This window comes from Callospermophilus lateralis, chromosome 14 (assembly GCF_048772815.1).
Source record: "Callospermophilus lateralis isolate mCalLat2 chromosome 14, mCalLat2.hap1, whole genome shotgun sequence".
NCBI lineage: Eukaryota > Metazoa > Chordata > Mammalia > Rodentia > Sciuridae > Callospermophilus > Callospermophilus lateralis.
In genome coordinates, this window is record NC_135318.1 from 23582581 (window position 1) to 23607692 (window position 25112).

Here is a 25112-nt window from a genome sequence, read left to right on the forward strand (position 1 = left end):
AGGAGAATAAGGGGACATGGTGATGTCCCAAGGAAATGGTGATGACCAGTGAGTTGGAAGGTTCAAAGGCAGCTGCTCACTGTGCCATGGCCAGATGATGGGATGAACCATGAGGGTCCCAACCACCCATGGGTAGATCCCCATCAGGCCTCTTAGGGAATGAAAAGGGGAAGGCCTGCCAGTCTCAGCTCAGACTTACAGATTAATGCAGCATTAGAATCAGGAACCTCCAACAACAGTCATGGTTTCTGGGCTTTCAGTTCTAGCACTGAGCCTTTGTAGTTTTGGTGTCTTTTCCCACATCTAAGAATGTAGGTTAGAGGGCCTGTGCTTGCAGAATATACTTGCTCATGCACATGGTGCATGCACAAATGTGCACACACAAACACATGTGCCTATGTGCACACACTTGCACATATGTGTGCATGCATGCTTACCCATGCACACTCACACACCAACCAACCTACTCAAGAATCTATACGTTTAGCTAGTTGAATCCTCAAAAACTGACATCAGGGAACCCAAGGAATTATTTCTCAAGTGTAAAATTTATCTCCTTTTTGAGCCCAGGAGTCTCCCATGCTTATTATCCACCCAGGCTTTCTTCCATACCCAGAAAATCAGTGAACTCTCTTCTGCCTTTTACACAGGGGCTGGGTCCAGACACTATACCTACATTGCCAGTGAGCTATATTACTTACGGTCATTGCTGAAGTCATCCACTAATATGATTTCCTGGATCAGATGCATGGGGGTGCGGTTTAATACGCTGTGAGAAGGAAAGAAGAAAAATCATTATGACTTCTAGTGGCAATATGTATACATGAACCACAGTTTTAAAACAGACATGATTGCACTGGAAGAGTGAAAACTCAGAGCCACCAAAGGACTTGTCCAGTTACACTGCTCAACTGTGAGCCAGCAGGGCTGGAATTCTGCCTTTCCTTTCTTAGTGAATGCTGCTGCCACACACCAAGTGCCCCAGACCAGAATCAAAGAGCCATCCTCAACAGGCCTCCCCAAAACCATGTCCAAGAAGTGAGCGAGACTGGTGGTTCTATTTGGAAATGTCACTCAAATCACTTTTGCCTCTTCCACCTCTGTCCCTGTTCACCCTTTTCTATCTGGTTTATTGCAGCAGGCTTGAAACGGCCCAGCCTCCCCCTGTCCCAGACTGTCTTCCTTGTAGCCACACAGCAAGCTTTCAGATGCAGATCTAATGTGCATGATCTTAGTGACTTGCCTCACTAATGCAAACAGACAAAAAGCCCACTGTGGCTCCCCGCCATCTGCACCCCAAATTCTCTGCATGCTCCTCAGGGCCTCCCACCAGGTCCCATGCTCAGTGCAGCTATCTGAACATGTCCTGCTCATTCACAGAGGGACATTTCTCCAACTGCTTGAAATGGCCCAATGCTGCCCACAGGACCAGTTCAAATGTCACTTCCTCTCTAACAGCTTTCCAATCTACTTAGAGCAAATTAATTGCTTCCTCCTCTGGGATCCCTCAGCTGTTTCTATCCAAAGCGTCCTATGGCTTTTATCACTTCCTGACCCTGGTGGTTGGTTTTTTACTTCACCTGCTTACTGTCCCCTCTGGATTGTCATATCCCAGGGCAGGATTCTTGTGGAGGATCCTGTCCTCTCTATTGCCAGAGTGCAGCATAGGTCTTGGCTCAGAGCCATGTGCTTAAGGGTCATTCAATGCATACCTACTATGGTGCTTAGCACTGGGTATGGAAAGATGAGCACAGGAGAAATGAGTTTCACCTTCCAGCTGCTCTCTACAAGCTGTGCAATCTTGGGCAAATTACTACTCTGTGCAGCAAAATATCCCATCTAGAAAATAATAATAATAATAATAGTACCGACTTCATAGGATTGTTAAAAGACTTAGAGGGAAAAAAAATGTATATAAGTCATTTAACCTAGCATTCGGCACTAAGCGATGATAAACGATAGCAATTATTACTACTTTGTGCAACATTAATGATTTTTTAATTGAATTGACTTCTGTTACCCATCCCGTGCAGTGGATCTCTATTCAAGGGGCACGAGCTGGGCTTAATATTAACTCTGGATCTCAAGCCTGCCGGGGATGGTTGCTTCCCACACCTCTCCTGAACACCCCCAAATCTCATGGTTTCTCAGAAGCATTCCTGGGCCACAGAAGCCACTCAGCCCAGACCCCATGTATGTTGGAGAGGCGGTCCAGAATGGGTGCTGGAAGAGGTGTCAAGACATCGCTCCTCGCCTGCCTATTCTGAGCCTGTCTCTGGTGCAGCCCCCCTTTCTATGCAGGATGCAGAGGCTCCTGAGAAGGGAAATTTGCCTGGAGCTACCTTTATTTATGAAGCCTTAATTCTCACCATGGCAACTAGTGTAAGGTGCAGAGAGGAACCCCAACACAAAGCCGCGAGCCCACTGTCACCGTCTGTGGGAAGGTGGGGGACAAGGAGGGGAAGGAGGCCTCAGCCTCCACTGGAGGTGGTGGGAGGCGATCGCTTACCATGATTGTCCCAAAGAAAACAACAAACCCGACCGCCAGCCCCCTAATCAGGGCGAAAGGGAGGGGAAAGGGAGGCAGACAGAAGGAAAAAATCCGCTTGAAGAATAACCTCTAATGAGGTTTGATTACGGCTGTAGCTTCTGCATTCGATTCCCCCAAATCCCTGCCGGCTCTTTGAAATTCAAGAGTTCTCTTCTGTGAACATCAAAAGGTAAATCGCGTGCAGCTCTGCGCTGGTTGAACTGAGAGATGATTAGCGAATAAAAAATGTCCAGGGTTTAAAACAGAAAAGGAAAAAAAGAAAAAAAAAAAAGAAAGAAAGACTCGTCAGCAGTAAGTGCTAATTAGACCATTTCCTGGTAACACCTGGCTTGTCTTTGCTCCTCTAATCAGAGCAATTGAAGCGATGGTGGGGTCTCCCTAAAAGTGGCTAAAGGCTGAGAGGGCCTTAGATGAGCATGTGCTTGGGGCATCTGGAGTGGATGGAGAAGAAGGTCAAGTCCAGCCCAGGGGATGGGGCTTGGCCCAGGTGGTCCTCAGAGCCCTCCCTTCTGCCTACCCCCTCTTATCCCCACAGCCCCAGCCCTGGGGCTTGCCAGGTTCTCTCCGGTTCTGCCAGAGTCCCTGGTTCTCCCCAGCTTAGGGTGGCTGCTCTCGGCCTCACCCTTGTTCCAGCTGCCCCATGTCCTTCCTCACATGGCCTCATCACGGCAGTGAATGCTCACCTCCCTGGCACACGCGGGCATATGCACTTTCTCCCTGGGATTATTCTGGAACAGTCTCCTATGTATAGCTCACCTCTCTGCCAAAGGGCAGCATCTATGTCTTCTGCTCCTTTCTTTGCTGCTATCAGCTGTGCCCTCACTGTGAGGCCCACACGGAGCCCCCGAGAGGCAGCAGGGCAGAGTGGGCAGCGTGGGCTGGCAGGCCAGGTGGGCCCCTCCCACCAGCTGTGCAGTCCTGAGCCAGGCGCCTGTCAGCTCCCAGCCTCCCTTTCTTTCTGTAATTACCTTTTCCTTGTAAAAGCAGGCGATATTAATACTTGACCTACTTCACAGGCTTTTGTGGGTATGAAATGAGGAAATGTATTTGAAATTGCTTCATGAACTCCACGGTGCTATATGCAGGCAGGTTTTATCAAACGCTCCATAAATACCAGTTGAATGAAGACCGGAGGCTGGCTGACAGTTGAGTCTCGTTGTTCTGGAGTGAGACAGATTGGGGTTCAAGTGCTCTGTCTGTGTAGTTCCACTTGCCTGCGGGAGAGCTATAGGCAGGACTGAGCCTTCAGGCCCGCTGCTCCCTGGGCTGCATGACAGGAGCCTAGCACCGAGCCTGGCACACAGCAGCTGCTCTCAGAACGTGGGTGTTGAGAGTAGGAATACCGAAGCCGCTGACAGCAATAGGCATGAGGCACAGCTGTGACTCTCAAAGTCTGATCCCTGAGCCAGCAGCATCACCGCCGCCTGGGGACTTGTCAGAAATGCAAATTCTTGGGCCTCACTCCAGACTGAGTCAGAATCTCTGGGGCTACAGCCCAAGAAACCATGTTCTAAGAAGCCCTCCGGGAGCTTCTGACACCTGCTCATGCTGAAAAGCCACTGCATCAGAATCTGCTGTCTATTGGTCCTGGAGACCCGCAGTCACACCTGTCACCACCTGTATTGCTCCCAGTCCTTTATCTACCCCCACTTAGTCAGTCTCCCCCACCATCATGCCGGGGAGTTCTCGGTAGTAGTACCTGTTTTGCAAAAAAAGAAACTGAGGCTGAGCTGTTTAGCAGCTTGCCCAGGGTCACGCAGTTGTTGTGGCCGAGCTAGGCAAACCCTGGCCCTGGAGTCCAAATTCCTCACCACTTCTACGTGAGAACATGCCCCCCTAGGTCTAGGGCATTTCAAAAAAGCAAAAGCAACAGCGAGAAGATTTAGGATGTAAAGCGATAGACCACACATGCTCCTGAGCCCCCATGGGAGGTGCAGAGCCGAATGGTCCCTCAAGGAGAAGGGACGAGCCCTGGGTCTCACATAGACCTGAGCACTGGCTGGAACACCAGTGTTATGGTTTGGATCTTAAACATCCCCAAAGCCTCATGGGTGGCATGCTTGGTCCCCAGCTGACGGTGCCATTGGAAACTTGAGGAGGTGGGACCTAACGGAAAGAAGTTAGGTCATAGGGGTTATGCCCTTGAAGGGATATTGAGACCCCAGCCCCTTCCTCTGTCTCTTTGCTTCCTGGCAGTCGTGGAACAAACAGTCTTCCTCCAGCACATGCTACTGCTGCAGATCAAAGGCCAAAGTCATAGGCCATAGCCACTGGACCAAGTGGCCATGGGTCTGAAACCATGAGCCAAAATAAGCTGATTTTTCTTGGGCATTTTGTACAGTGATAGAAAGCTGACTAACACAGGTGGCCAAGGTAAAGCATTCTTTAGGGCCTGTTTTCCCTCTCCTGAAATGGGCAAGTCTCTCGTTCCTCAAGGCTGTGATGCGCTCCACCCTACCCCCATCATCCTGGCTCAGAACCCCCCACGTGCACCTTTGCACCTCCCAGATCTCCAGCTAAGGAAAAGTGCTCAGGGCACCAGAGGGCCTGGGCGGGGATGGGTAGAGAGAAGCAAGCCAAGCGCTGAGCAGCAGGCATAGTGGGGAGGGAGGAGGGGGGCATTCTACTCTTCCTGGGTTCCTGGAGCATCTTTCCCTTGTGAGAGCCTGGCAGCAAAACCATCCAGAATTCTAGAAAGTTAAAGCTGAAGTTTTCTTAGAGACCATCCTTTCATCAGTGACAAAAGAAAGATAGGAAGTATTGTTTATGGCATCTCTCTCAGCGTCTAGTGATTTATTTATGTAACCAGGGGTAGAAGGAAATCTGAAAGCGTGGAAGTTTCTAGAAATATTCTTCCTTGTCCCCACCCTAAAATTCTTTTCCAGCCAACTTGCAGATGATGTAAGCACGCGTCCGTTGGCACATGGTTCTCAGGTTCCTGTTGTGCTCTGTGTGCATCACACATGGGTGGGGCTTGAGGCCTGTCACATTGAAAGTTGCAAGGAGTCAGAAAATGGCCCATAGCTCTCAGCCAAGTGGTTTGGAGCTTCGAGGGTGCTTTCCGAAAGATATGGTGCCAGTGGGCCCCAAGCCCCTTCCTAGACAGTGAGGTACAGGGCATGGGGCAGCCGTCCATCAGACCAGCCTACCGGAGAGCTGGGGCTGCCCCACTGGGGACCTCAGAAAGCTCAGGGTGGCTTGTCTGCTCCCCAGCCCAGGTCTGTGGGCCACCTCACCCTGTGCACATTCCCTGCTCAGGCACAGCATGAGCCTCCAAGCCAAGTGGGAGATGAGATGGTTCCTCTCATCACCTCTCTCAAGGCTCAGGAAGCAGTCACCTGTTAAATCATTAAGTGTTTCTTACTGTTACAAAGAGATGGAGAAGCAGCAGGAAGAGGAGAGATGTGTTAGAGCTAAAGAGGAAGGGTCTGAGGGCAGCAGCTAAAATGCCCCTGAGAATATAAACACAGTGTTTTGGGGCTTTGGGAGCCCCCTGGTCCTGATTATCTTATAATGTCCCCCAAGTATCTGAGATGATCCCAGGAGAAAAATTTACTGTCAGGAATGTTAAAGAACTTGAAACACGCAAAATATTTTCCTCAACGCTTTTACATACGTGGTTCATAACCTGCCAAAGTCACAGAGCTAGGAGGTGGTAGGGTAGGGACTTGACTCAGGACTTTTGAGTCCAAGTGCCCTTTAAGTACCCCACAGCTTCTTTTGAGAGCTCACTAGCTGAGCAGCTGGAGGGCTGGCTAACAGTGATGGAGCGCTTACTCTGCACCAGGCACAGTTCTCAGTCTGTACCGGAATTAACTCATGCAACCCTGTGCACTAGGCAGGCTGAGTATTCCTGAATCACAGGGAGATTAACTAAGAGATGAATAAGATATAGTCCTTGTCCCAACAGAGATCACTGAAAATGACAGGAGGGAAAAGTGCAGTAGGTGCTATAATTGTCATGTGCAGAAAGGGGCCCAAGAAAGCCTCTGCTGGCGATGTATGTGTGAGCACATGCTGTGTCCCTCCCTCTCTCTCTCTCTCTCATACACACACACACACACACACACACACACACACACACACACACACACCTGAAAAGCAGGAGCCTCTCTGGGAGGCTGTGTCCTCATGGAAACCTCTAGCAGACATGCCCAGACATGACCTTGGAGCAGCCACCAAGGCAGTGGGGAGGCTGAAGCTGTCATGATTTTGCTCCATAAGTCTGCCCAGGTGCCCAGCAGATGACCATGGTAGCAGGGCTAAAGCCCAGTGCTTCAAAATCAGTCCCCTCTGCTCCGCTGTGTACCTGCTTGGTCTGGAAAGCCTACAGATTCCCTTCTCCCCTTGCCCCTCACCAGAGGAGACCCACTCATGCCAGGCTGCCCCTCATCCCTGTTTCTCCCACACCTGCAGTATTCAAGTCAGCGAGGCAATTTATTAATCTACATTGAGACTCATGGTGACATCCAATAGTGACCTCGAACACTTTCTTGCTGGGAAATCAAATTCGACTCAGGTGACCTATGGTGTGAATGTGGAAACCAGGTCAGAGCCAGTGGCTGCTGGATGCAGACAGATATCAAGTGCCAAGGACATGTGGGCAACAGACACAGCAGCCTCTTGCATGCCTGGGCAGGTCCCTCCCTGTGTTTCCAAGGGATGCACTGATCCTGTACAGTGGACATTCATTACTCAGTGGCAAGTGGAGCTGAAGGCTTGGTGCCTCCCTCCAGGGCAAGTTATGCTGAGCTCCTTTCCCCTCACCTGGAACTTGCCCTGCACAGGGTCCCTCCGGTGTGCAGGGAGAGACGGGGAGCATGGCTGGTTTGAGAGAGGTGATGAGAGGCTTTGCTGTGCTTGGAGCTCTCTGCGGCCCACATTTAATCTTATTTCTTCTCTGTGGCATCAGGGAATCATCTGATATGCTGCCTAGCGCGTGGGGATGGGCTCCACCAGGGCATGTGTTACAGACCTTGCCTTAAGATATCCATATCTCAGCTTCCTCGGCTGTGAAGTGCACTTAGCAATGGCCTCCCCACCTCCCCAGCTGCAGCCATGAGCCCAGATCTGCCTGAGGGTGAGCAGAACCTCTCTGAGCTCTGGGGCTCAGTTGCCCTCTCTGCCAACTACAATGCAGACGCTGTTGGGGGCCTGTGTGAGGAAGGGTAGGGCAGCTGCCATGCAGGGAGGGGTATGGAGTGGTCTGAAATCCCCAGGGTCCTCTGATAACCTGGGGAGGGATCCTGGGCAGGCTTTCTGGGTCCCAGTTCTGTTCTGGGAGTTCTGCTGGGGCTATCACTGGGGTTTGACCCCATGAAAAACCAAACCCCGGCCACAGGCCAGCCATAGCAGATGGACCAATTAGAGTCAGAAAGGCCAGAGGGCAACAGGGTTGGAACCAAAGGCAGACAGCCAGGAAGTGATGACCTGTGGCCATTCTGATCCACACCCCCATTGCCCTGCGGGTGGGAGGGAGGCTGTGGAGAGAGGGGTACAGGGAGGGGAAGTCTTTGGCAGACCTGGGTTCTGATCCCAGCTGGATGATGGGAATAGAATTTGTTCTTAGCATCTCTGGGTCTTGGTTTCTCCATCAGTTGTGAAAATAAGAACTCCTTCCTGAGGCAGTTTGGTGCAGGTGAAGGGTAAGGGCTCTGGGACCAGTTCCTCTGCTTGCTCTCTATGAGCTTCTTTGACTTACCCAACACCTTGGGCCTCTGACTTTGTCTCCGTAAATGGGGCGATGGCCTCTCCCAGGGTACACAAGTGACCCAATGTGTAGTCAGAAGGGCCCAGTCCTCTTTTCAGGTGACCCAGTGAGCAGACACAGCGTTGCCAAGCAGGGGCCAGGGTGCACCGCCAGTGAGAAAGGGGCGGGAGGCTGCCTTACCTGCGGATGGTCCTGAGCAGGGTGGAGCGGGCCTCGTTGTGGAAGGTGATGATGATGCTGGTGGGCGGGAGGTCTGTGCAATACACCAGCAGCGTGCACCTGGGAAGGAAAGTGCAAGGCACATAAGACCATTGGGGGCAGAGCAGACCTAAAGGGCTGGGACTGCAGGCATCAGGGAGGCCACTGGTAGGAACAGAGGTCTGGCCTCTGCTGGGGCCTCCTTAGCTACTAAGCACCGGGTCAGTCCCATGGCCTCACCTGGCCCTAAGGGGAGGCAGAGAGCTCCTGAAATGACCAGCTGGATTTCAGTCGCCTTGTAAGGAACTTGGACTTGGAGCCAAAGGAAGTTCAGATACAGCAAACAAATGATGCACACCTGAGCTAGTGCACTATGGTCCTAGCAGCTGCATACTCTCAACTCTGAGTCTTGGGCTCTGCCCCTACATTTTTGCCCTTCCAGCCCTCCTGCTCATGCCACAGACCAGCCTGTAGATCTCAGTGGCAAGGCCTCATGGTGGCATGTTCTGGGCCTCTGCAACCTCTGCCTACCACACTGTGTGGAGCTTCTGCCACACACACCTAGATCTGGTGTATTTAAGAGGCAGAGCCCTGAAGCCCCAATGTCAGCCATCAAGCCCCATCTTGAGCAAGTGTTCACTTCCGCGTGCCCAGGATGACTTTGTATGACAATTACATCCGGGGTAATTTCAATTTAATACCTCGCTGCAAGTGAAAAGTGTAGCCTGCAGCCCGAAAATGACTATGATAATGGAAATAAACCTGCCAAGTGATGCTGGTGTCACAGGGGGCCATCCCCGAGTAAACACTGCCTCCGGTTTCGCTATTTTAGGGTCACCCAGCTATGCACAGGGGTGGGGGCAGTGAACGAGGAAGCAAACAACAGATGTTTGGGGAGTCAGACATTTGCTCGCATTTCCCCATTTCTTCCTGGTCTTTTAATTTGGGGTCCAGAGACCAAGGGATGGGCTTCAAGGGGGTGGAGCCCTCTGAAGTTGTTTGCAAACTTTTTGTGCAAATGTGCATTTTTTCTCCCTTGGGAAGATGGACTCATGACTTTGTTTATATCTGTGTTCCTAGAACAAGCTTTAAGTATACCAGGTGCATATTGAGGGAGAGACAAAGTCAGGGAATGCATTCCTGGGTCAGTAGCCATCTTAGTCTTTGTGGTTTTATAAGATGTGGAAGCCAGCCACCCAGATGGCTTCCGGGGATTCCCACCTACTAGTCTTCGTGTCCTTGCACAGCCCCCTGCCACACTGAATCAGGCATCTCTTATAACAAATAGGAGTTGGTGGATGGGACAGTGAGTGACGTCCAAGATCAAATCATAGAAGCCCTACAGTTTCTGCCTTGGCCGTGTGGAGGGAAGCTAGCTGCCATGCTGTGAGGATGCCCAAGCAGCCCTGCAGAGACACCCACAAGGAGAGAAATTGAGGCCACCTGCCCACACTGGCACCAACCTGCCAGCCATCTGAATGAGCCACCTTCAAAGTGGACCCACCTGTCCCGTCCCCGCCAAGCCTTTTGATGACACCGGCGGTAGCACACTTCTGACTGCAGCCTAAAGAGTCAGCACAGGTGACCCAGCCAAGCTGTTTCAAATTCCTAAAGCACAGACAGGGCGAAGATGACCCAGGACTTTCGTTTTATGCTAGTAAGTTTAATGGGGGAGAGGGAGAAACCACTCTGAAAAACAGTACGGAGATTCCTTAGAAAACTTGGAATGGAACCACCATTTGACCCAGCCATTCCACTCCTCGATTTATACAGAAAGGACGTAAAATCACCATACTACAGTGATAGAGCCATATCAATGTTTGTAGCAGCTCAATTCACAATAGTCAGGCTATGGTACCAACCTAGGTGCCCTTCAACAGATGAATGGATAAAGAAAATGTGGTATATACACACAATGGGATATTACTCAGCTGTAAAGAAGGATGACATTATGGCATTTTCAGGTAAATGGATGGAAATGGAGAATATCACATTAAGCGAAACAAGCCAGTCTCCAAAACCAAAGGTCAAATGTTCTCTCTGATATGTGGATGCTAACACTCAACAAAGGAGGGTAGAAAGGGGAAGAATAGACATTCACTGGATTAGACAAAGAGAAATGAAGGGAAGGGAGAAGGGATAGAAATATGAAAAACAGTAGAATGAATTGGACAAAACTTTCCTATCTTTATATATGAATATATGACCAGTGTAACTCCACATCATGTACAACCACAAGGATGGGCTCCTGAGTAGAATAAGTTATACTCCATGTGTGTATAATATGTCAAATATACTCTACTATCATGTGTGTGTGTGTGTGTGTGTGTGTGTGTGTGTGTGTGTGTGTGTATATTTCAAACAAACAAAAAATAAACTATTATACAAAGGGAAGGAAAGTGCTATGAGTCAGTCCCAGGGAGAAGAGGCCTTGGACTTGCCTGTGTTTGGACACAGCCCAGACTCTGAGCTAGGCACAGTGGGGAGCCAGGAGGACAGATGGGATTGGACTTTGGTCAGGGGTGGGAAGTTGCAAGAAGGGGCTTGGAAAGGCCCATGCAGTGGGGAACAACAGTGGGCATGCTCAGCACCATGAGGAATGTGCGGGAAGTCAGCGGAGCCAGCTCTGAAAGGGAGAGTCGTAAGTCAGGCTCCCAGAGCCTCCTGAACTCACTCAGAGACAGGCAGGGAAAAGAGACCCAGAGCAGAGAGACTCTGCAGGCAGACAGTTCCAGGACCCAGATGTACCCAGTGGCCATGCCCCAAGCTCCTCCTGGCTGCTCTGGTCCCAGGAAAGAAGCTATGAAGAATCTCCTGCAGGCAGACTGTGAACACTGCCTTGGGACTGGCTGCTTCTTCTACATGCTTTCAGGCAGTGGGTCCCCAAGTTCTGGCTTTTATGATGTAGGTTATTGAGAAGAAAGCTGGAGCAAAATGATAGTATTTGGAGTTATTATCTGCTGAAAGAGTTTTGGGGGACAGAAGCCACTTTCCCTGTCTTGGAGGTGCTAGCTGGGGAGGCAAGTGTGTGGATGCACTGTGACAGAAGCTTGCACACAATTAGGCAGGGGTTGGGATCATCTAGAATGGTAAAGAAGGCAGAAAGGAGGTGCTGAATCTCACAGGGTAAGGCAGGGGTATGCAGACAGAAAATGGAATATAGCAGTTCATAGTTCCTGGCCTAGGGGTCTGACTCCACCCACCAGCATGGGACCTTGAATGAATCACCCACCTCTCCAGCCTGCAGGGTGCTTATTGTGAAAGGGGGCTGGCCCAAAGCCCTTCCGCTTTCTAGGACACAACCCCAGTGACCCATCTCCTCCAACCACCTCCCGTCTACAGTTACCACTCAGTCAAACTAGGATGGACCGATTAGGATATGGCTCTCATAACCTAACCATTTCACCTCTGAATATTCCTGCATTAACACAGGAGCTTCTGAGGAGCACCTCATATCCAAACCAAGCAGATGCTTCAAAAATAGGAACTATCATTATTTCTAACAGCAGTCCAAATCTGCAGGTGACTGCCTGTCTGTGTGACATGGTCAGGTCTTTCAAGTACGGGAAAGGGGTCTTTTGTGAGTGGTCCCATCCTGTTCCAACAGCAGGTGAGGGGCAGAGGGAGGCAGGAGGAGGGAGGGTTCAAAGAATGCAGCACCAACGTTAGCAAGATGGTGGATTTGAATCTGGATCTGCTGAGAACTGCCTGGTGGCTCTGGGCCTGTCCTTTACCTTCTCTGAGCCTCAATGTTGTCAACTGTAAAATGTGGATGAACCCCTCCCTCCCTCCCAGGCTTGCTGTGAAGACAGCAGATAATGCACAAAGGGCACCTGGGACTCAGTAGGCACCAAGTAAACAGAAGCTAGAATTGTTATCCCAGCTAGAAAGCAGAGCGGCTGCAGTAGCCCCCGGGGGGTGGGCACTTCCCAGAATCATAAGCTCACGGGCTAGAAAATGAAGGGACTTTGGAGATGACCCAGTTCAACCCCGATGGGCAGAACTGGTAACTCAGCAGGTGTTGTTTGGAGACTGGACAGGAAACCTGGGAGGTCCCCTGCGCATGCAAACCCAGGGAGGGCAGATGGCGGGGTGTCTCACCCTCAGGACTCCTTGGGACCGCCCTGCCCTGCTGCAGCTCACAGAGCCAAACCTCACCTCTTGCCTCAGCTGACTGTCACAGCAACAGGTGAGAACCTCCCCTCTGTGGATGAGGTAAGGGGAGGCAGAACTGACTTTAGATCAAATGGCAGGTATGTGAACGGAGTGAGGGGACTCCCAAGCTGGTGCTCATCCTTAGTGTCTCCCGTGAACTCTCCCTGATTCAAGGCAAGGAGCCCAGGGTGCTGTGCTGGCTGGGCCCATCAGCCTCTGAGCATGCACACCTGCCATAATAGGTCCGGCCCACAGCCTGTGAGCGCTGGGCTCTCGCAAAAGGCTTTGAGGTCGAGAAAAATCCTGAATGCTGGATGCCATGAGGAGAGTCAGCCCAGACAGTGGGCTTTCTGTGGGAGGGATTGAAAAGACAAATCCAACAGTGAGCTCTTCCAGGGGCACAGGGGAATAGAGAAGGCGGCCAAGGCTGAGCCCTGGCGCCAGCACAGAAAGCATGTTGATAATTTATTAAAGATTCAGGGGTTTTACGGAAGAGCAGAGCCGGTGAGCAGGGAGGATCCGTGTGGGGGTGGGGGTGCCAAACCCATCTCCTGCAACCAAGAGGAAGGTGGGGCATTGGCTGTGTGGGGTGCCGGCAGATGGCCGCAGCAGCTCCTGATAGCACGCTGCTCTAACTCGATTTCTAACATGTGATTTCTTGTTCTTTTCAAAGAAAGATTCAGAGGAGACCCTGGATTTCTCTGTTAAGGTGGGCTCAACGAGCCTCCCAGACCACCAACATCAGGACACTCAGTGCCACTTACTGGCCAGAGATGTTTCCAGAGAGGTGTTCTGAGATGCTAACCCAGACCTGAGAAGGACAAGCCCACACTCCACCACCACCTCCTGCCTACCCTGGCACACAAATATGTGACAACATGAGTACATCAGAGCCTGCACAGTGACCCCTGCTGTCAGTAACAGCAGTTCTGTAATGATGTACACAATGCTGTTTATCCCACAAGCTCATGAAATAGCACAGCCGCTTAGAAAATTATGATTATCACACTTGTCTCCATTTTATCAATGGGGCTCCCGGTGGTCCCACAGCTCGCCGGGGAGCCTGGGGCCAGGACCCAGGAGCTGCGACTCTCTGGACAAATGGTCTTCCTCTAGCTGCATGCTGCCTCCATGGAAGGAAAGACTTGCTCATGAATTATAAACACTCAGAATTTTATTCTCGGGCATAAAAGCAGGAGGGAGTGATGGAGAGGGAGGCTGCTCACTGAAACAGAAGGGAAAGCACAGATTTTACTATGATGTTGGTGTAAAAGGAGCCACACTGGCTCCCCCAGAATTGACAAGGGCTCTGAGTCGTGAGGCAGGGCTCTGGTGTCCTCGAGGGGAGACGGAGGACAGTTACTGAATGGGGGAAGATCGCATCGATATGTAGCATGACCTACTGGGAATCAAACAGGCCTGGGTGGGGACGTCTTGGGTTGAACCTCAGTTTCTGGGGAGCTCACCAGTGACTTCCTGGTCTACTTAGTCCCTAGTTTATGGCAACAGCACTATCCATCTTGTGGAGTGTGTTTAAATTACACTTGTGGGACCCCTACCACCAGGTGCTGTATGGAGCACCTCGAGTATTTAATGCTCACAGCAGCTCTGGGAGGTGACACTGTTTTACAGACTCATTACAGGAGACTGAGGCACAGACAGGCCAACTCTCTACAGCTGGGAGAGGGGACTGGAGCTCAGGCTGCTGGACTCCAGGGTCTCTGTCCCGTATAATGCTCTCCCTGCTAGGGTTGACCTAATCATTACTTAAAGTCCATTCTGCACCCCTGCACCCTGAGGGGGTACCCATATGCCCCTACTCAAATCAGCATCTAGAGAAGCAGTTTCTACTGAGTTCCAGAAACCAGCCGTTGCCCAGGAGGGAAGAATAGGCTCCTGCTCTTGCAAAGGAAGATGGTGAAAATACTGGCTGGGCCACCACAGGGACATCCTAACAGGGGTTTCTATAGAATGCCCAACTGAGGCCTGGAAGGGTGGGGAGGATGTGCCCACAAAAAGGCCCTAGGTGGAATGGTTCATGAACATCTGTTCCTGAACAGAAATCAGGGTTTCCTGCCAATTTCTGCACTTCCAGCGTATGCTGCAGAGGTCAGGCCCAGGCCATGGAAATGAATAAGTCATCTTCTCCATATGCTCCATGTCCCTCGACTTCACAGCCAGAGGCAACAGGAAACACAGGCAGAGGATATCCAGCGGGGGTGGGACTAACATTCTAGGGGAGTTGTGTGTTCACAAGGGAGTGACACTGTGGATCCCTGGTGCAGGTGGGGTGGCACACATGCTCTGTCCCCTGCATCTTCCTCTTGTCCCTACCTCTGCCATCTGTTCTAATCCAGCAGAAGCCTCACAGACTCACCCCTCTCCTTCCTCACCACCACGGCCCAACTCAGGATGGATGTGGGTGAGGAAGAAGGGACAAGGAGGAGCTCTTGGCCCAGTGTCCTTCCCCGAATATCAGTTCGCTCAGGACAGGGAGCAGAGAACTTGTTACTACTGGCCTTTAGAAGCACAAATTTCATTTTTAGAGCTGAGAACATCTAATCCACCCCCAGCTCTGTTCTATCTAAGGACACCTGCTCTCAGCTAGGAGGAAAGGGAAGATGAATAAAAATATATAAAACGCCAACTCTGGGGCTGATCTCTTAGGTTCAAACCCAACTCCTCAGAAGGGAAAAATTGCAAGCAGTATAAAAAGTATGACAACTGCAAAATCAGAAATTCCTTTTAATCTCATTTCATGGGCAACACTGATACACTGTAAGGCATGAAATTTTTATTTCATGTCAATTTTATTGGGATTTCACATGCAGATTAATTTGTTCATCCACATAAACACGTACTGCTCCCACTTCTAGCCTCAACACTCACCCTCACTCAGAGCTGCAGAAACCCCGTGTCCCATAAAAGACACTTAAAGCAGTGCTGAGATTGGCCATTCCAGTATGATGCCACATTTTTAGCATGTTATTAAATTCCAGCGTGTTTGGAAAGGAATAAATGGGTCCAAGCAGAGAGGCGAACTGCTTAGGACCTTGGCTGGGCACAGTGATGGGCAGCTTCTAAAACCTCACCTCCTTGTAGAAGCCCCTTGTCTTGAGTGGGGACTGAACCTGTTGACTGGCTTCAAAAGAGCAGAATGTGCCGAAGCAGGGGGATATCACAAAAGACGGGCATGCATGCTTTGGTGAAGCAAGCTGCCATGGTGGAGAGCCCTGCATGGCAAGGATCAGAACCATGCCAACAGCCACAGGATTGAGCCTGGAAGACAGTCCTCCTGCAGTCAGTCCCTGAGATGACTACAATCCCCGAGGAGCCCTTGATAGCAGCCTGGGAGGGAGCCTGAACCAGAGGACTCATCGAAGCCATGCCTGACCCCCAGAAACTGAGATGACATTTTAAGCCATTATGTTTTGAAGTAATGTGTTACACAGTCATAGATAAAAAAGCCGGGACTCCCTTAGCTATGCAAGAAAAACAAGTTCAACATGGTTACTCATGTGCAAGGGTACAAGGCAAATTTCCCTGTACCCGGAGGAAGAGCCATGTGATTGCATCCCCATCCTTCCCACTCCCCTAGGTTCCCCATGGGACCATTTGTTCACACTCTGCTGGCCTCCATTACAAGATGGTGCTAGGGGAGGGATGCCTTGGGGCTCCTACATCCAGAGGGAAGTCACTATTTGAGTGACTGTTTCTCACCCGGGGATGGTATTTAACTAGTACGGTTCCACATGCCTAGGGTAGAAGTTAGTTTGTTCCATAGCCCAGAGTCAAAAGGGTGTCCTAGGTGTTAACACGGACATTCCTCCTTTCTCTGAGCACAAGTCCATTTTGCAGGGCACCTGGACTCAGGGCCAGCCTATTCAGGCCAACACATGCATTCCCTTCACCTAACACCACTCTATTCTTGGTGGAGTCTTTCTCAACTAACTTGGCTTCACATCTGCTGTTCACTTCTTGCTCCTTGGAGGACCCTTCCTGGATGTTTCGCTGCCTGCTTCTGATAACATCTGATTCTTAAGAAAAGCTACACCTTGACACTTCTAGGGCCCTTCCACTGTCTGATTAATTGCAAGCTGTCCATCAGAATGATGATCCCAAATATGATGATCTGCAAGTCCTTTTTTTTCTTGGCAAAGGAAGAGTGCCCCTGGGGTCTCTCCGAGTACATGGGATGCTAACTGGAGAAGGGGACACTATGCTAAGGCCCTATTGTCCAGACTCTCTTAAAGGCTTAGTTTCTTTATTTTTGAACTATCAACAGCTATAAGACTTCTGTCTGTGGCTCCAAGCAAACTACTGGGTTGTTGCAATACTAGACTGGGGACAGGAGTAGGGAGGGGACACACATAGATCCCCCCATTAAGTCAAGCTGTGGGCAGTATCTCTGGATGTCTACGCACATTTGGTGATTAAAGTAGAAAAGGGTCGTTGGGAAACAATAAATACTCAATACTGGATTATACTTTTTTTTTTTTTTTTAATGATTTGCAAATGCTTATGAACCTGTTAAAAAAGTTTGCGAGTTCTGTTGGCCCACTCTTTACCAAGTTTCTGTTCCCAAACCTTACATCCATCCCGCCATTCCTCCATCTGTCCCCTTACACTCTTTCCTTTCTATTAGCACACGATTCTTCAATATAAAATTGGCACTCAAATACTTATTGGATATATGTTTATCAAAATACCACACCGTCCATGAAACAGAAATTTGTGGGACATCAGTTTAGAAAACACTGGCTCCAGCTTCCTGTTTTACAGACAGGGAGATTGGGAGCAGTGAGCCCCCTAGTGGCAGGGCTAAGCTCGCCTGCTTCTTGGCAACTGAACTTGCTGTTTCCTTAAGGCACTCAGGCTGGGGGACCCTCCCAACAACACATGGAGGCTTCAGGCCCAGCCCACGGTGGGGTTACTGGCCACCTCTGCCTTCAATGGCCCTTTACCACACTCTGTCCCAAGAACACTCTGATCAAGGTCCCTGTTCCTTCTCCATATTGCTCAATCCAATGGGAACTGAAGTCTATCTTGGCATCGAGGGTCTCGCCTTCTATTGAGCATTCAGTTTTCTGCCCCCGGCGTGGCTCTTCTCTTCATAGGCTGTTTCCTCTGGGCTTTCCTTTTCCTTCTCTCATCTTAAATTTGGGGTTTTGCAAAAAACTCTGAGGACTTCTCAATTTTCTTCTTCTCTGGACCATCTTATTTGTCTAAAACCCTTCCATTCCCCACCTGTTTGCTAACAACATCTAACCTACATACTGATGCACACCCTCCCCTGCATGTCCCCATGAATGATCTGGTCACCCACATTCTGTCTCCTACACCTTGGCAAAGACGGCTGACCCTTTGTGCTCTCTAGCTCTGCATGTACCATGTGCCCAAGCTGAAGATATATTCTCCCACCCTGCCCTCCTCTCCCCTACATCCAATCCAATTACACCTAATCTTGTCAATCCTTCTTCCTTATCTCTCCATCTGGCTGTTTCGCCACATTTCCATCATATTTTTTTTTCTAAACGACTGCAGCAACTTCCTGTCTTTATCCTGTTCCAATCTATCCTGTGTGCTGCAGATAGAATGATTTTTCTGAAACTATCATTTATACCTTTCGATGCTGCTTAACACAAAATAAAGTCGAGACTCCTAATCATGGCTTGCCATCCTTGAATGCCCTGGATTCTGAAGTCCTCAGACCCTCGCCTGCTGCACCTTCAAAGCACCAGTCACACTCTGTTTAACCTGTTCTTTGTCCCCTATAGACCTTTGCAAGTGCCCTCTCTTCCCGCTGTATCTGAAATGCACTCTGCTTTCTTCCAAAGCCTGGCTATTTTTTTTTTTTTATTTCTCTCTTCTAATCTTGGCTTGGAAGTTACTTCCCCTGGGAAGCTTTTCTCAATCTCCCGAGGCTTTTCCAATGTGCTTCTCTAGGATCATGCATTCAACCCCATTGCTGTAATTTATTACCAAGTGTTGTGAAATTACTTTTCTGTCTCCTCTACTGACTGCAGCTGCGATGAAGGCAAAGACTTATTTGTGGCTGTAACCCCAGTACCTGGCATGGTGACTAAGCACAGTTGACACACAATAATGTCTGAAGAATGAGTGGACAGTAGGGTGGAAGCAGGTGCGGTTTTCATGGGGCCAATATCGGGGAGGGGGGGGATATCCTTTGCCATGCCATGGGTGACGCCAGCGAGAGGGAGATACAGAGAATGAAGGTCAAGGTCAGGAAGGTAGCAGAGATCAAGCCAGTAAGAGAAACTGAAGAGTCCAGAAGCTGGGGCGCTATGGTGAGGAGAAGAAGGGATCTTGGGTGGAAGTTGTCCTGGGAGAACAGCTGGGATGGCACTTGTCCTCCTAAGCTTTTTCTGCTAGGAACAGTCACTGGATTTAAAAGACAGGGGTTTCTTGTTTACCAAAGTCCCATGACCAATGCTTCCAAAGTGAGGAGAGGCTGAATCCCATCCGACTATGGCTCAGACACTGTCTTCTAGACAGGCACCTATGATGTGGTGGTGGCCAATGGCCCACGCAGCTACGGAGACACTGGCAATGTGTCTCCTCTGAATGGAGCTGTGCTGTAAGCATAAGTACACAAGTTTTCCAGGACTCAGTATAAAAAAGAATGTAAAATAATTCACTAGTTTGTTTTTACTCTGATTGCATGTGGAAATGTTAACATCTGGATATGTTGAAGTAAATAAAATAAATTATGAAAATTAATCTCACTTTCTTCTTTTACTTTTTTTAAAACATGACTCTTAGAAAATTTTTAATTACACATATGGCTCACGTCTATTTCTATTGGACGCTGTTGTCCTAAGTTGTCACTGAATTTCAGTTTGTATATAATTTAAAATGCCAACACGAGTATCAGGCAATGGTTTCCAGGTATTAGATTCTTTTGTAAGAATAAAATAAAAACATTACAGAAGCCATTATTAGTTTTGCAACATTTTACTTTGTAGAAAAGGGTATATTTTTAAAAATTCTATCATCTACCACCGTCATTTCATAAAAGAAAGGGTGTTTAAATAACAGAAAAGGCCACAATCTCAGAAATAACTAATAGCCCTTTAAAATTGTAAAGTTTAGCTTTGAGGAAATGTCCCTCATTATCTCCTCTGTCTCCTAGCTCCATGAATCAGACCTGCACTAATTTACCAACTGGTATCTGAAAGCATAGTTCAAGGGTGTGTTCCATTCAATCAAGTGGACAGTAGGGTGGAAGTAGGTGTGGTTTTCATGGGGTCAATAGAGAGTATAAGTACCACCAGAAGAAAGGACAGCTCCCACTCTTTGTTCTGGGACCAGCAGACCCGTCTCTGTTCTTGGTGTTGCCAATGCTCACCAGTCAGGGGGTTTTCTAATCTCTGGCCCGAGTCTAGCTCCTGGGCTCCTCTGCTGCCTATGTAGGTAGGTGCAATCTGGGCTCAGAATGCTCACCCAACTTAGAGGATGCAGACTCACTCCTCTGGCTGTGTTAGACCTTCTACAAAAGACCATTGCTCTACTTTGCACCAGGCTCCCTTTGCTTTCCCAGACAACTACTTTTGGTCTCTAATGTTGACCAGCCTCTTGGAAATGAGTGAGATGCTGAAGCTGGGTGGAGACTATGGGGAAGGGGCAGCTCCTTCTCCCCAGGAAGACCTGCAGAGCTCTCTGGATGCCATGAAGAGGATCCTCTTGGGATCTTGCCAGGCCCCATATCATCTGGTACCAATACCACCTAGACCGCAGCAGTGTGTCCGTGAGCCTGTGTGTGTTTGTGTGTGTACATGTGTGTGCAAAGGAGAGTATTTTCCAAAGGCAAAAGCAGAACCTCCCTGGGACCATAGAGCATGGAGGTGAGCCAAGACTTATTTTTGAACTGTTTCCTGAAAAAGATTCCTCAGCATCTGGGACCACGGCTCCTTCATGTCTTATTTTAGCCCCGGCTTGAATCACAACAGTAATAACAGATAATACTTATTGAATCCTCACTCTGTCTCAGGTATTTTTCCCAGAGCGCTAAATCTGCACCATACTTCTCTGAGGTGGGTCCTGCGATGCCTCCTCTCCTCGTGGAGGGGGCTGCGGGTCGGAGTCCGTGAGCAGCAGAGCCTCAGCGTTCAAGCAGTGGCCTGGCCCCCTGTCTGTATGTCCCCAGCTCCATCAGAGTGCCCTTCAGGACCATCTAGATTCCCCGACTCTCTCAAACCCTATTTCATATCGGCCTTTCTCTCCATTGTGTGATTTGAAAACTGGTAGCCTGCTGGAGATTTCTGGAAAGTTGAAATGTCGTGGGGTGGCTGAGGGTCTCTCACGTGCTGAAGAGTGACTTCTCCTCTTGATCCCTGGCACGATTTCATGGCGTTTCCCAGGCTTTCCAGATGAAGGCTCAGAGCAGAGTCACTCCCCGCTTTGGGAAGTGAGGGGCAACTTCCTCACACAGAAGAAGCTGAGATCAGATGTGCAGCAGGTGACTCCAGGAGGGGCCCGGCGTGGCACCTCCAGCTCAGCAGTGGTCTGCTTGCGGGCCAAGTGTCTCTGGCACCTTGAGGGCCAAGTGTCCGGCACCTCTTCTTCAGGGACTCCCCACAGTGTGCCCTTTGAAGGTCTCACAAGAGGGTGAAAAGCACAGGCTCCTACTTTTTCTGGCAGTCGCCCCCCTGCTGAGTCAACCTGGCCCCTGAATCTGCCTCTTTCATCTCCTTTTGCTCTCACTTTCATCTCCCCCAAGCCTGCTTTCCCCACGTGACCCCTCACCTTCAGGGCTTCACACACCTCCCCAGTCCTGCCGCCCTCCCTTCTGGGTCTCCCTCCATCGCACTTCCCAGGGACTGCCTGGTGCTCCTGTTCTACTCTCCACGAAGCCGTCCATCTTCCGAGGTACATCTGCCTTCCTGTGGGCTGGGACACTTTCCTACCATTTGACACCCCGGGAGGCCAGTTACTCAACCTACTGGAGTCAATTTCCTCATCTCTAAAACCAGGATCATAGAACAGTTGGGAGGCTTACCCTAGAGCACATATATAAGGTGCCTACCACACGTCAGGGGCAGAGGATGATCAATAAGTGTTTGCCGATTATGGTCCTGGATTTACGAGCGGACACAAGAATTCTTTGAGGAGTGAAGGTGGCTTTAAATTTCCTGTGATTTGATTTTCTCCTCTGTTCTGAGGATTCATTCCCACTCCTGTGCGCTCCAACGTTGTTTTCAATAGATAACTCAAGAATGAATCCGGGAAGGTGCTTTCTGAGCCTCCTCCATTCACTGAGCTGATAGTGATGAATGGTGTCTGAGTGGCAGGCTTTGGGGACACAGGTAGTCAGTGTCCCTGCCCCATGTCACTCGAGGTGTGGGAGGAGACAGCAGGTAAACTGTGCTCACAACACAGTGAGATGCGTGCTGCTTAGAGGAGGCAGCAGCATACAGAGCAGGTGCCAACTCAGGCCAAGGGGACAGGCATGTTTCTGAAAATGGGCCCCTTCGCTTAGATTTTCTGAAAGATGAAGGAGCACCCTAAAACAGATCACAGAGAATTAAGGAGGTCCCAAGTCTTGGGGTACATAGGACACTTGGGGAGCAAGCCTGGCTTGCTTCTGGGTGGGGTATAGACAAGTCAGGCTCCTGAGCCAACTGCAGGTGAAGGGCAGGGCGTGTACATTAGAAAAGCTCCTGGTGGCGGGGGTGCGAGCATGGCATGCGGCTGGCACACAGCCAACCAGGAGGGCAGTGGGGGCTGCCACCATCCCCTCAGCAGGAGGGAAGGGTAGAGCTCAGCTGCCAGCGTAGAGACCCACAGAATCCAGGATGCAGACAGAACAACAGGAGGGCGACAGGGAGATGACTCCACAGACCTGGGCTTGGGTCAAAAGGGGAATGAATGGGGGGGCCTTCCTGGGATGGAGCAGATGTCGGGCAAACAGGAAGCGGCTGTCTAGAAAGGTGGCCCAGGCAGGCTCCTCGAGGTTTGGGGTAAGGAGCAGAGGAAGCACCTACATGATGGACAGAGGAGAGACAGGGAGGAGGGGCCGCAGGAGTGTAGAGACAGCATTTCTGCTCTGGAGCTTCAGGGCTCTTGCAGGGGTCGGTCAAGGTCAGAGGTAAGAGCATTTTAGCTACAATAAAGCTTCGGTCAACAGGGACGGTATAACGTCCAGGAACAGGACACTCACAGACCTCACCCTTGCTAACACAGAAGGTCCCTCGCTGGCCAAGTGATGGGGACCCTGCAGGGCCCTCCCTCCACTTGTCACATATGTGCTCCTCAGTTGGTTTTCCAGCCGCCGCAGGCCTCACGTGGCCCTCCTCGCGCCATCCCACTGTCTGTCACCACGGTGGGCTCCGGGCCTCCTCTCCACCGCGTCTCCCACCCACAGCTGTCATCTCCTCTCCTGCTCTTTTCATCTCCTGTCAAACACATTTTGTACTTGCTGGCCCTGGGCCCTAAATCACTCCTCCGGCTGGCCTTGGCTTCTATCCTCAGTATCTTTCAAGTGCAAACTTCACCAGACATGGTGTCACAATTGCCTCGTCACTTATTTGCTTTCCAGTTCTAAAGTAAGTTTGACATTCAGGCAAGTGGAAGGCTCAGCGCCAAAAGCCGTCTGAGGCCTGCCTGGTCCACCACACCCTCCACCCACCCGGCCTTGTTCTCAGCTCAGGGCACCCTGCAGGAGCCACAGTACCCGGCTCAGAGGTGGGCAGTGGGTGCTGAACCAGGATCTTACCAAGCGCAGGGGCCCCATCACCCCATTCTCACCTCCAGATCTGCCCCTTCTGCCCTGCTTCCCTGATGGGCCTTCCCCCATATCTGTGAAGCCGCAGGAAGATCAACGGGCCCACTGCCTGTTGTGGTCCTAACGTGAAACTAATTTGACTTCTCAAAGGCACAGCTGACCGTCACTGGGTGCTTACTAGAGGTTAAAGACTGTGCTCAGCATTTGACATGAATCATCTCACCTCCCTCTGGCTACCATCATTGTCCCCATTTTACAGATAAAGAAATGAAGTCTAGGGAATTTGAGCAAAGTGGCAGAGATGTTTTGCCTCAAAGCTCACAGAGGTAGAAGATCAAGTTCTACTTCAGTCAACCAGTTCCCTTGCCTGAGCCTCAGTATCCTTCCTTGAAATGGCAATGACCCTTCACCCAAAAGGTTACTGGAACATCATGAGAAAGAGATGGGAAAGCACTTCCTAAAGTCCTACACGTATACAAGGAAGGAACAGTCTTATTCTAAGGACTTACTCTATGGTTCATCCAACCTGATTCCTCTCCTAAGCAGTGCCCACACGTTCTTACTGGTGGAAGTAAGATAGAGCTGGAAGTCATCTTAATAGTTATCTCTGACCTATTACATGTGCCCAAGTCGACACTAGGGAGCTAATGGGGTTATTGGGTGTTATCCTAGGAAGACCTGGGCATCCTGATGCTCAGACCAGTCATTTTTCTCCCCTAATCTTCTTACACTGCCTCAAAAATGTTGGAAAACATGCCAACAATAACCAGAAGAGAAGCAGGTTGCTGAGGGATTAAGAGCCAGGTTTGGTGTCTGGTTCTGAGGCAAAGGGCATAGACAGACGGAAAGAGAAAGGACACAACACTTAATTAGGCATGAGGCTGGCCAACAGGCTGATGAAAAAGGGTTCATCAGGACCTGGCAGGTGTAGAACACAACAAGATACCACGACTCAGCTTCCAGCAAGGCTACAATAGAAGACTCAAACAATAGCAAGTGATGGACAACCTAGATGGAGCAACTGGAACTCTGCACAACCACTTCATGAAATGTGGAAGTGTTTCTGAAAGGTTCTAGGAATGCACCCCACAGAAATACATGCACATGTCACCAAAAGACAAGTGAAAGATTAATCACAGAGCTCTACTCCTAAGAGCTCCAAATGGAAAAACCCTAAATAAGAGCTAATAGTTGAACAGAAATATCAAATGTAATATACCCCATGTCTTGCAAAATGTGGCTGAACTTCATATACCTTAATGTCAAGGAATGTCCGACACACAGAATATAATGTGTGATCTCATTTGTATAAAATTCAAAAACAAGCAACATTAATCTATACCACTTGAAGCCAAGATAGTATTACGCAGATGGGTACCAATGGGGCAGGGCACAGAGTGGCCTCTAGCAAAGGCTTATGTTCTTTTTCTTGATTGTGGAAAAAGAAACATGGGTGTATTCTCTTTGGAAAAATTCTTCAAGATCCACACGTAAGAAGTGTGTCCTTTCTGAATGTACTATACTTCACTACAAAATTTACTTAAGAAAAGATGAAGGGACATTTTGGTCTTGGGGCAAATTTTAATCTTGTAGGAAGATTTTGAAAGTCGTGGAACTGGAAGGATTCAATGCAGTCTATGAAAAGAGGAGAGAGCCACCATCAAACTCATTAATACTGTCCTCTCGACTCCATGCAGCATTAAAGAGAGTACCCTGGGGTGCAGATTTTCATTGTTACTAAACCCCTGAGCCCA

The 25112-nt window shown here is 49.8% G+C and overlaps 1 protein-coding gene across 1 annotated transcript in view; it reads right to left on the reverse strand.

Moving 5' to 3' along the window:
• Positions 1-25112, reverse strand: part of Galnt14 (polypeptide N-acetylgalactosaminyltransferase 14) — a 203568-nt gene that overhangs the window by 40805 nt on the left and 137651 nt on the right. Inside the window, exons 3-4 of the mRNA XM_076833382.2 lie at positions 8442-8540; positions 702-769 (exon numbers count right to left, since the gene is read on the reverse strand). Of these exons, the coding sequence (XP_076689497.1) occupies positions 702-769; positions 8442-8540 (167 nt within the window). The remainder of the gene's footprint in view (positions 1-701; positions 770-8441; positions 8541-25112) is intronic.